The sequence below is a fragment of the Rhinopithecus roxellana genome, chromosome 8 (assembly GCF_007565055.1).
Source record: "Rhinopithecus roxellana isolate Shanxi Qingling chromosome 8, ASM756505v1, whole genome shotgun sequence".
NCBI lineage: Eukaryota > Metazoa > Chordata > Mammalia > Primates > Cercopithecidae > Rhinopithecus > Rhinopithecus roxellana.
In genome coordinates this window covers 57,046,301-57,059,166 of record NC_044556.1, presented here as the reverse complement: position 1 = coordinate 57,059,166, position 12,866 = coordinate 57,046,301, and the positions used below count along the sequence as shown (strand labels likewise).

General features: G+C 39.9%; 1 protein-coding gene and 1 pseudogene across 1 annotated transcript; both read left to right on the top strand.

Moving 5' to 3' along the window:
* The first annotated feature begins 806 nt into the window (after nt 1–806).
* Nucleotides 807–2,416, top strand: APCS (amyloid P component, serum). Its single transcript, XM_010360791.2, has 2 exons — nt 807–968; nt 1,088–2,416. The coding sequence occupies exons 1-2, from the start codon at nt 905–907 to the stop codon at nt 1,693–1,695; spliced, it is 672 nt and encodes a 223-aa protein (XP_010359093.1). The 5' UTR covers nt 807–904; the 3' UTR covers nt 1,696–2,416.
* An 8,877-nt stretch (nt 2,417–11,293) lies between these two features.
* LOC104660426 lies at nt 11,294–12,215 on the top strand (annotated as a pseudogene).
* The last annotated feature ends 651 nt before the right edge of the window (nt 12,216–12,866 follow it).

Here is a 12,866-nt window from a genome sequence, read left to right as displayed (position 1 = left end):
ATGTGAGTATTAGTGGGGTCATCACCAAAGATGGATTAGATATACACTCAATGATCCAGGACTCAAAGAAGAGGAGAGAAAAACTTGGGGAGATGTTGACATCTCTGCAGGTAGTATGAAGTAACCAGAGAAACAAGTAATAACGAGAAATGGAAAGATCTAGGGTAAGGAGGTACCATGATATGCAAAAGAAAAAAAGCGCTGAGTAGAAGTAGCAGAAAAATACTAAGCTTCATGGGGACAGAAAGTTTATTCTCCAAGTCCCTCTTTCCCCTTAGCTTTGCCTGAATGTATTACTTGATGTTGAATTAGGCAAAGGTGAAGGCACTGTTTAGGGTCTTCAGCAGAAAGTAGAATCCTAGAATATCCTACAAATAGAGACAACTTGAGAACTATAAAAGAAAGAAAAGGCCTTGTTCCCACAGCCCACGAGAGGGTTGAGCTCAGCAATACACTCCACATGGCTCAGGAGCTTCTGGCAGAGCACAGAGCCATCAGAGAGAGGGGCCCAGAGAGCAGAGAGAGACTCTGCTGACATGGCCAGCCCAGCGCCTCATCCCACCCATAACCCTACTGCCCTGCAATGACTCTCTTCCCAGCAATAAAATCTGGGTCACAGGAGTTGGAGCTCTAGCCATCACTTGTCTCTAATAAATAACTCCCATTGATTTTCCAGCTCAGGGCCTCACCACTCCTTCACCGTAAGGGCCAGGGGGCAGACCTGGAAAATCCCTCACACATTATTGGTGCTCTTCCTCCCCTATCCTCACCCAAAGTGCATATAAACCCTGAATAGCCTGAAGTCTAAGGGCGTGAATATCAGACGCTAGGAGGATAGCCACTGTGTTGTCTGCTGCCCTCATCCTGGTCACTGCTAATGCTATAATAGCCCTAGGCCAGGAATATGAACAAGCTGCTGCTTTGGGTCTCTGTCCTCACCAGCCTCCTGGAAGCCTTTGTTCACACAGGTAAGGAGGTCAAGAAATGGTCAAGAATCATAAAGTGAGAAAATAGGTTGAAGCTGAGACATCTTTTCTCTGCATTTATGCTGAAGGTCATTATCTTTCTTTCTTTCTTTTTCCCACAGACCTCAGTGGGAAGGTGTTTGTATTTCCTAGAGAATCTGTTACTGATCATGTAAACTTGATCACACAGCTGGAGAAGCCTCTACAGAACTTTACCTTGTGTTTTCGAGCCTACAGTGATCTCTCCCGTGCCTACAGCCTCTTCTCCTACAATACCCAGGGAAAGGATAATGAGCTAGTAGTTTATAAAGAAAGAGTTGGAGATTATAGTCTATACATTGGAAGACAAAAAGTTACATTCAAAGTTATTGAAAAGTTCCCGGCTCCAGTGCACATCTGTGTTAGCTGGGAGTCCTCATCAGGTATTGCTGAATTTTGGATCAATGGGACACCTTTGGTGAAAAAGGGTCTGCGACAGGGTTACTCTGTGGAAGCTCAGCCCAAGATTGTCCTGGGGCAGGAGCAGGATTCCTATGGCGGCAAGTTTGATAGGAGCCAGTCCTTTGCGGGAGAGATTGGGGATTTGTACATGTGGAACTCTGTGCTGCCCCCAGAAGAGATCCTGTCTGCCTATCAGGGTACCCCAGTCCCTGCCAATATCCTGGACTGGCGGGCTCTGAACTATGAAATCAAAGGATATGTCATAATCAAACCCCTGGTGTGGGTCTGAGGTCGTGACTCAACAAGATCACTTGAAAATGAAATGACCATGTAAGAGATCTGCTCAAAGCAACTGGATACCAGATCTTACACCTGCAGCTCTTTCTTCTTTGAATTTCCTATCTGTATATCTGCCGAATTAAAAAAGATATATTGTATCTTTTTTACAATACCTGCATTTGTTTAGTGCTTATCATAGTCCCATATCTTTATCTTATATCTACTACTTATCTATCTACTACTTATTTGGTAATTGGTGTTTCATTATCCTGAAAAATCAAATTGCCAAGTATGGGGAGGAAAACCTATAAGTAACTAGAAAGGTATATCACAAAACCAGGGCACTCAATAAGCAGGACAGTGGCAATACTTAAAAGCTACTAACAATCATTTTAATAACGATTCAAAATATGTGTGGAATTGCAATCACAATTCTTCTGTTTCTCCAGCTACAAATCGATCAAAAAGACGTCTGAGGTTGCATCAGGGAGACAACTATAATGAAATAAGTAAGCAATAGTTGAGAACCTAACAGCAAGTAATGAGACAGGAAGAATAAAACTGGAAGTCAGAATGAAAACCAAAAAAGTATGAGACTGGGATGGTTTTGTATGAAGACAAACATAACTTTATGTCTCAAAAACCTCAGTAGGACTGTACAATACTTGATTTTCATAATGCTGTCCTGATGTCATCAAAAAATGTTATACTCTGAATATTGCTTACATGAATATGCTGTCTGAAATTATTCCATGGATTCACACTTCTTACAGGACGTGATTTAAACCTCTAAATATGACATTGCCCTCCATAACCTGGTCCCACTTACTCTCTGAAATGTACACAGAGAATACACACAGAATACTCTCCGAAATGGACTTTCCATGTACATTTCAGATACAACTGTTAGCAGAGCAAGTGACATCCTAACTATCACACTGCAAAATAATTGTCAGATGCTATTACTAGTAGTTATTTTTATGGTTATGAAAAGCATGGAACACAGTGCCTGGCCCACCATCAACAGATATGAGTTGCATTCCCAGAGAAGCAAGGATCCCAGAGGGAGTTTGGGCTATATATATTGGAAATAAGACAGGCTTTTCTCACTGATAATAAGTAGAGCATGAAGTCAGTGGAATCAGAAAGATAGCATCCAGAACAGTTTCAGGATGGTAACCAATGTGATGATTTCAAACTCATGAGGCCATTTGGCCAGAATGAACAGAGGCAGTAGCCAGATATGAAGAAGTAGGATAGAATCTAGAAACTCCATAATGGGGCAATGGGGTGGAAGCAGAGAGGACCAGACAGAACCTGTGAAGATTTGCTGAAGTACTTAAATGGAGCAGCAGGGGCTTCATAAGAACATTTCAACCTCATTTCTGGTGAGGTGGTAAGATGGTTTGGATATGGTTTGTTTGCCTCCACCAAATTTCATCTTGAACTTTTATTCCCAATATGGTGTTGTTGGAAGGTGAGTCCTAGTGAAAGGCGTTTGAGCTATGGGGGTGGGTCCCTCATGAATGTTTTGGTGCTATTCTCACAGTAATGAGTGAGTTCTCACTCTTATGAGAGTACATTAACTCTTGTGGGATCAGATTGGTTCTTGCCAGATTTAGCTATTATAAAACCAGGATGTCCTTTAGGTTTTGTTTTCTTTGCACATGTTCACTTCCCCTTTGACTTTCTCCACCATGTTTTGATACAACACAAAACCCCTCACCAGAAGCCAGAGGCATGATCTTGAACTTCTCAGCCTGCAGAGCAATAAGCTAAATAAACCTCTTTTCTTTATAAATCACTGAGTCTCAGATATTCTTTTATGGCAACACAAAATGGACTAAGACAGGTAGAACTTATTTAGAACATTGAGTTGGTTAGGTAGACAGGGATTTTAGCAATATGAGAAACTATTAATTTCTGATTGACAGCTCATGGGTTAAGGCTTGCTTTATGCTTTCTTAACCACCTTTCCATAAACTTGTACTGTGAGTACTAGAAGGGTCTGTCTATTCTTGCATATCAGATATTTCTATCATGTTCACTAACATTGTGTTTTGGTTTAACAATCCCTTTGCCTAGGAACCTAAAACAAGTTTTAGAAATGAAACCATTGTACTTCCAAGTGATATAATCCATTCATTCAACTATTTATTAAGCAACTTCTCAAAAATATGCCAGGCAATGCCAGGTACTGAAAATATAATATTGAGTAAAACAATCATGGTGCTTGCTATTTTGGAATTTACATTCGAATAAGTCTGTGTTAACTACATGTGGGTTTCTCCTGACAATAATCAGCCTGTATTGTAATCCATCCCTCACATGTTTAGGCTTTCTTCTATCTCAGGTTGATATCATAGTCCCCCTCTCACTTTCCCCTAAGTTAAAGGTATTATTTATTCTTGGTGATCATTTGCAACTACTTGCACAGATCTCAGGATAGAGTATTTGTGACAGGTTTCTTGTTCTTGTGAACCCTCTGCCTCTTAAAATGGCTCTTTTGAACAGAATCCAAAATGACTACACGTAAGCTCTTTCTTCTATGTTGTCTGTACTTCAGCCAAAAGAAACATTTATACATCTCTTGTCCCTATAAATTCTAGAAGTCTCAGATGGTCTTAATATAGACAACACTTTCCTATTTACACAGTGTTGCAGCTTTCTCAAGTCCTTTGAGTTGCCCAATAGCAAGAGGGATATTTCAAGCTTCCTCAGTGATTCCACAGAAGCCCCCACACTAGGCTTGAGGTTGGTAAGGAAGTAAAAAATAATAATCTTCTCAAGATACAAATAGCATAACCTAATACTCCCTCAAAGAAGCAACAACAGCAAAACAGCAGCTGTCTGCAAAGAAGTTCTTTGGAGAAGTTCCTTCCTATGCCCACATTCTGCCTTCTCTGTGCACCTTGTTTTAGCCAAAAGATAGAAGAGTTGTAGAGATGGTTCTTAATCATTTCCTTCATAAATTTTTTATTTGAGTGAATCTGTGTATATTATTTTTATTATTAATATCTATCATATTGATGGCTCATTCAAAACTGAAGAGAGTCCATTTTAACATCATTTATAATAGAGATGGTGATACGGTTTGGCTGACCAAAATCTCATATTAAATTGTGGTTCCCATACTGCCCATGCGTTGTGGGAGGGACCCCGTGGGAATTAATTGAATCATGGGGGTGGCTACCCTCATGCTGTTCTCATAATACTGAGTGAGTTCTCACAAGATCTGATGGTTTTATATGGGACTTTTCCCCCCTTGCTCCACGATCCTCCTTCCTGCCACCATGTGAAGAAGGATGTGTTTGCTTCCCTTTCTGCCATAATTGTAAGTTTCCTGAAGCCTCCCCAGCACTGTGGAACTGTGAGTCAATTAAATCTCTTTCCTTTATACATTATCCACTCTTGGGCAGTTCTTTATAGCAGCATGAGAACCGACTAATAAAGATGGAATTTCTGGTTACGTCATCTTGGCATTTTTCTCAGATATAGTTGTTGTCACAACAATGAAAGCAGCAAAAGTCACAGAGCAAACTACTTGAATAATTCAGAATCTATAAAGAAAATGGAAGAATTTGGAGGCGCAACAATCCAGGAACATAGTTGTGTAGTGATTTAACAATTACAGAGATAATCACCCCCTTTCCCATACTTGCCACTAAGGCTGGTAGATACTAGGAAACAAGTAGTACACAAGATGTACAATGAGTTGCTAAAACCAGGAGTCATCTCTAATAAGAAAAGCAATTTTTGACTCTGTCTCTATCTTATGCAAGTAAAGATCTGATTCTTATTTTTGGCTATAGAAAAACAGGTAAGAGCATTTAGCCACATAGCTTCAGGACTGGTTTTAACAGAAGTCCATAAATAATTTTCCTGGATGAGAAGGCTTGCAGGTAGTTTTTTGTGAGTTTTGTGTGGGAGACTCTGGGTGGAGCTCTGAGATTAAAGCAATGAGGCCTCTTAGTTTGGGATATGCCTTAGCTAAGACTTGAGTTGAAGTAGAAGTTTAAAAAAATATTTTATCTGCACTGGATAGGATCAATGTATAGTCACATTTGGAATGCAATGTAGAGACTTTTTAGGTATTCATGAGACTTTCCATTATTTAGAAAGAATAGGTGTCCAAGACCATTCAAACGACAGAAGAAAAAATGAAACATGACCTGAATTGTCTTTAATCCTTGTCTTGTCAAGACTAAATAGATGATTATAATATAAACTAACTCCAATTTGTATTCCATAATTTTCTGTCTTGTTTTTATCTGGCTGTGGCCACTTTTCTGAGTTTAACTTGGGAGATTTGAGCACTGGTAAAGGCATCTGCATCATGTCACATACAACCACAGGATCCAGAAGCAAAGCTAATCTATTATTATTGACATATTTCACTGAAGCCCATAATCTACGAGGGGTTCACACAGCTGTGCCTGGGGTGAGATGCCAAAGACAAATACTTCATCTAGAGTTCCAGCTGTTGCAGCAGCTTCTCTCAGTATCCTTATGGGGATCCTATAAGGATTCAGTTTGACAATGCATACAAAACACCTACTCAGTCCCTGTTCTGGCACTCAGTCCCAGTGCAAGTGCTCAGTGATTGTTAGCTATAAAGATGAGGAGGATGATGATCTCAAATTTAATCATCTGCCCTAACTTCTTTTTATATTCTGACAAATCAAAATGAGCACTCTTGCTCCATTTTCAGTTTCTACCCCCAAAACTAATTCTTACCTAACCTAACCAAAGCATGGCCTCTGCTAGCAGGAGAAATGATGTAAGCTATTTCTATATGCAAAGACAGACACCATATCTGACTTTTATATGAGCACATTCTCACTGATAGTAACTGACCAAGGACCAAACATTAACAGGGGTTCAAAAGAAGAAAAGATGGCGCCATGTGACAACATGTCTTCAACTGTGTTGAGCTATTTTTTTCCCTGAAGAAAAATAAGTAGCAGGCCATGTGAGACCAAAGCTTGCTCAATATTCCTAGTGTGATCTGCTTGTAATGAGATCCTCCAGCTCATTTCTGGATTCTGACTCTGTGCAGACCCATGGGAGACATGGTAAGTCTCTTGACAAATTGATGCAGGAGACCAGAGCTAGACAGAAGAATGTCTCCTCTGAGAGTCTCTTTCTAATCACAGAATGTAAGGGGGCAGCTCTTCTAGAGCCAAAGCAAAAAGGGCCAAAGGGACTCTGTGAATATCACCCTGTGCTTCAGCCAGAGTCCAGTGAAATGTAAGTGACCCAATAATCTAATAAGGCTGAGAATCAAATAAGGCCAAACTTTTAAAGACATCAAGAGTCTGTCATTTATTTTTCCAGACAAATGATAATCAGATTTCCTAGAATTGTAATGATCTTTTGTAAATTAGTCATGATTATTCTAAAACTGAACACAGAGAGATTCCACAGACTCCAGAAGGTAGATGGACACTTTTGGGTCTGAGAAAGCTTCTAGACAAAAGAAAAGTTATTATCCTCTTATTTATTCAAATAGCTCTCATGATTATCAGCTTCTTAAGATGTTGACGACTCTTTCCCTGGCTCCTTAGATCTATTTTGTTTAAAAAAGAAAGGAAAGGGAAGGAAAATAAGGGAAAGGAAGGGAGGGGATGGAAACTCTACCAAAAAGGCAGGTGACTATTTTTTTTTAACTGTGTAATTCCTTTACACACAAAACATAATTATAGAAGTTTTGCCTACCTGCATATTTTAATTTTTTTAACACAGATTCTGTTTCCAGCAACAAATTTTGCTTATAAAGATCAAAATATTTGTGGGCATCCATGGCTATTGTAATAATTTCTTCCCCTTGCAAATGGCATTTCCTTTACACTTTCAAATTGTGTTTTCCCCTCCACTTTATTTTTCTTTTTCCTCTGGTAGGAATATTGACTTCATAACTAACATTTTGATGCATGAGCACATTTCAGTATTTTTACTCTCCCACAGGGTTTTTATCCTTCCGGAATGTATAAATCATTTTGAAAGCTTCTTTCTGTTCTATACTGTGCTTTTGAGATTATCCGCTGGTGTGTTCCCTCCACAGAAACACCCTTAGGGTTCAGTCAGATAAGGCCCAGATTTGGGTGGTAGAAGGGCTGCTGCTACTGTGCTCAGCTGCACTCGCTTCTGGCTGGGTGGAGACTCAAAAAAAGCAACAAGTAGAAAAAAAGAGAGAGAGAGAGGGGTGAGGGTAGCCATCTGGTGTAACACAGCCCTTAAGTTCACTGAGACACATTCTAACCACTGAGAACTCACCCTGGCAAACCTCCACGGGTGAGACCAACCCATGCATTCCACACATTTTTCTGGCTCCATGGTACCCTCTGGGACCTCTTCTCCCTTCCCAAGCTAAACACTGGTGCTCATTGCTGCCTGATTTTGTGTGTGTAAGGCTCCAAGAAGACCAAGGAGAACTAACAATGTGATTTCCTCCTGTATCTCAGACTTCCTTGTCTCTCTCACCAGGGCCTTCCTCACTTCCAGGGACAGTAACAGTTGTGTATTTGACATTTGAGCCATAATTTCTCACAGTAATAATTTTAGATTGCTTCTGCACCTCAGAAAGTGACAGGTTAAAAAATGAGACAACCAGGCAATTGCCCTTAATCACAAAGGAACTCCAAAACATCATTGGATAGGTAGCAAAATGAAGTGAAACACATAATAGAACTCCTTTCAGGGAGAGTGATGTGGTTGGGAAGAACACTTGGAAAACTCAGGGCGAGCAATGACACCTACTCTAGGAGGTGTGGAAGGCCACTAAGTGCACTCTATGCAGGACAAAGCCCAATCACTGTAGGGCTCATTTGTTTGTTTGTTTGGGCTAAGCCTAGTGTTGGGAGATCCCCTGTAGCTGAGCTCCACATGCAGGAGAAATGATAGCTTCCCCTATGGCAGGGCTTTACCTTTCCCTCACACACCACACACCTTTCCTCCAAATAAATACTAAACAACATGGAAAGAACATTGGTTTGAAGGGGCTATTCTTGCTCCCAAATCTTACTCTGACCTTTCATTTTTGCATTTGTTTCCCCAAGTTTTATGAATATCTTAAGATATTATTTTGTTGCCCATTCCATACAATTCAAATGTATACCATAGGCAATAAACTACTTTTCCTGGGCTTATGTACCTGACCCAGTTTCCCTGCATCTAGTGAATCCTTAGCCATCCTGTCTATATCTTCACAACTTATTCCAAGAAAGTAAATTTATATTTACATGAAACATTTTTACAACAAATCAGTGACTGCTTTAGGGTGAAAGCAGCACTTTCCAGCTCCTAAATTAAAGATACCAGAAGATTTTTCCTCCTCCTGATTTAATTCAGTTTTGTATGTTCCCTCCTTCCCTACTCCAAATATGTCTATAGTTTTCCTGGCTCAGCATAGCCTTAACTATATTTTGTCATTCATTGCAATAGGCTCATTAGGAAAGGGAAAAGGCACAAGAGATCTGTTGTTCTCATCTAACACATTAACAAAATTCTTCTTTTTTTACTCTACATAATCAGGCTTTCCAGCCCAGGACTCTACTAGAGCTGTGGCCAATAAGGTCATTGGTAGCCTCCTTCTTAATCAATTGAATATATGTTTTCAGTTGTCACCCTCCTTGACTTCTCCAAGTTATTTATGAGTTATAATTTTATGCTTAAAATATTTTAAAATGAGCCATTATCATCCCCGTAGAAATGATAAAAGTCAAAGTTCCCTATAGCACCCCCAGCACAATATAACTAATTCATGATAATATCAAGTTCATATTCTTTCAGGCTTTTTCTCCCACATATGCAAATATTTATGAACATCCAGAAACACACACACACACATACATGCAAATATTCCTAACTATATGGCAGCACATCATAGTATTGTTTTCTAAATATCTCATTTTGTGGTTGTTATTTAACGTATTCCACACGTCTGTTCATGGTAGGACACTATAACAGCACAGTCCAGCATAACTTTTACCAACAAAAGAAAATGTTTGACAGCTGAGCTGTCCAATATGGTAGCCACTAGTCACATGTAGCTTTTTATCACTTGAAATGTGGCTAGTGTGACTAACTGAATTTTTAATTCTCTTTTATTTTAGTTAATTTAAATTTACATAGCGATAGCTCCATCCTATCCTTTCTAAAAAGCTACTTGGAGTTGCACTGTCACTCTCTTTAATCTTTGCCTATCCAACTCGTATCTCAGTGGTCTTTTAAGGCAAATTCCTTTAATTTTAGTGACACACTCATTTCTACTCGAAACATTTGCCTCATTTTCCATGATGGACTATTTTCTAAAACACCCACAATGTTTCCTAGATTCCTAGTGGCAGTTCCCTAAGTGTGCCAAAATCCCCCAGCCTGTTAGTGTTACTTGTTATTTAAGTAAAATGGTTCAAATCATCATTTGATATATGATGGAAATCCCAGACCCACTCACCAAATTTCTAGCAAATATTGTGTGTGCTTGAAACGGGGATAGGAGGGCAGGAGAAGGCCTTGTATTTCTTCTAGTCATTACAAGCTAGTGGTTTGTGCTTGTAAGGGGGATGGGAGGGCAGGAGAGGGCCTTGTATTTCTTCTAGTCATTACAGGCTAGTGATTTTTCTTCCTCAGTCTGGATTTTACTCCTTGCACATGATACCTTTTTCTGCACTGTGCCATCATCCACTTCTCTTTACTTCCTAACTACCACTAACTGAAAATTATACATATAAAAGCTTTAAACACAGGCTCTTGAGGCTCTCAAGGGAGTTTACATTACAATATAGTTCAGCAAACAATTTAAATCAAATTTTTATTCTCTGTATTCACCTCTTTATTCTTAGAATTCCCTTTGCCAAAAAGAAATCAGCTATTTTTCTTTTTTAATTCAAAGTCCAACTTTCTGTTGTGTTGCTGGTTCTCTTCTCTCTTTTTCCAACATCTTCCACTTCTCTCTCTAGTTTACATGTCTCCAAACCTTAAGCTCCTGTTAATACCTTCACAATAAATCAATTTTGCCGAAGGTTTGCCTCCCCTAGACCATCTAGGCTGGGCCCAGAGTACCTCAGCCTCACTCCCACTGAAGTGTTCCCAAAGGTCAGCTCTCACTGACCTTGATTCTGCTCCCCTACACTGTCACCAGAAGCTATCCACCAATGGTTCTAATTCAGTAAGTCCAACTCTCTCACCCCCATTTTGTTGTCTCAGCTGTGTGGACTTTCACAGGATGACATGGGATAGGACCCCTGTGCCATGCATATTGTAAAGGAAAATGCCTTCCTCCATGTGCTACAAAACAGCACATTTATGATGGCACTTTGAAAAGATATGGGCTGTGGTGTCACATATTGGCAATTCCTTGGCCAGAGGCTTAACAGTGTCAGCAGTGCTAGAAGATTAAGAGGACAGCACAAACAGAAAAGGGAGAAGATGGTGAAGTAGCTATATAACATGAGCTAGAACGCTTCTGATTACAAAGCAGAGAAATTGACTTTTTTTCTTAGTGTTTTTCTATAGTCATTGCTCTATCCTTGTTCTAGAATTCATGTCATGATAACAATTTCTTGACATTGACTTCTTGCATTGCTTTCAGACATTGCAATTAAAGAATGCAAAGAAAGAACTTCACAGAGGTAACAGAGCTTGTTTTCCTGGGATTCTCCAGATTCTACAAACATCGGATCACTCTCTTTGTGGTTTTTCTCATCATGTACACATTAACCGTGGCTGACAATGCCATCATCGTGACCATCATCCACTTTGACCGTCACCTCCACACCTTCATGTACTTCTTCCTGAGCATGCTGGCTAGCTCAGAGACAGTGTACACACTGGTCATCATTCCACAGATGCTCTCGAGCCTCATAGCCCAGACCCAGCCAAGCTCTCTAGCAGGTTGTACTACCCAAGTGTTCTTCTTTGTTACCTTGGCCATCAACAATTGCTTCTTGCTCACAGTGATGGGCTATGACCACTATGTGGCCATCTGCAATCCCCCGAGATACATGGTCATCATGAGCATGAGGGTGTGTGTCCAGCTGGTGTGTGGAGCCTTTAGCATTGGCCTGGCCATGGCAGCTGTCCAGGTAACATCAATATTTACCTGACCTTTTTGTCTCAGGGTGGTTGGTCATTTCTTCTGTGACATCCTCCCTGCCATGAAACTCTCCTGTATTAATACCACTATCAATGAGATAATCAATTTTGTTGTCAGTTTATTTGTCATCCTGGTCCCATGGGTCTGGTCTTCATCTCCTATGTCCTCATCATCTCCACTAACCTCAAGACTGCCTCAACTGAGGGCCGGAAGAAGACCTTTTCCACCTGTGCTTCACTGTGGTCATTGTCCATTATGGCTGTGCCTCCATTGCCTACCTCAAGCCCAAGTCAGAAAACTCTACAGAACAAGACCTCCTTCTGTCAGTGACCTACACCATCATCGCTCCCCTGCTGAACCCTGTTGTTTACAGCCTAAGGAACAAGGAGGTCAAGGATGCCCTACGCAGGGGCATGGGCAGAAACATTTCTTAATGCATTATTCCTCTACATAAATAGACATTTATTCATAGAAATGTGTGTCCTCACTTACATTAAACAACCTTACGACTCTGTCCCATGCAGTCTATGCTGCAATGGGATGTGCATGTCTTGCTTTAGTATATTTATTACAAAATTTTAGTCTTTGTTTCCATATATTTCAAAGTTTTGTCCAGGCATTTTCAACTACGGATGTGAGAGGTCAAGGAGAATGGGCATGACTTTTAGGAAACAATATCCGAATTTCTAGGATGAAGAAAGGGACTTCTTAAAAGTATATTAAATGTGATTATACTGTGTTTAAAAAATAAAAAGCAATGTGTATCATTTTGTAATGCAATCTACAGAAAATAAAACTACAAAATCATCTCAGCAAGGTAAGGATAGTCAATAATGATGGATTCCCCTGAAAGAAAATAGTATCAGAATTGTCAGGGAAAAGTGAAATGAGTGTATTAAATTTAAAAAATAGGAAAGTTGGAAAACACTGGTTTAGTCCTTGAAAATTTAGTCTTTGTTATTCAATTTATGCTAAAGTCTTTGCTTTTATCCAGTGTAGTCATCAGATGCTGGCCACATGGCCACAGATCATACTTAACTCTCACCTTTCTAATCTAAATGCCCTAATTCAGTTCTCTCTGGCTG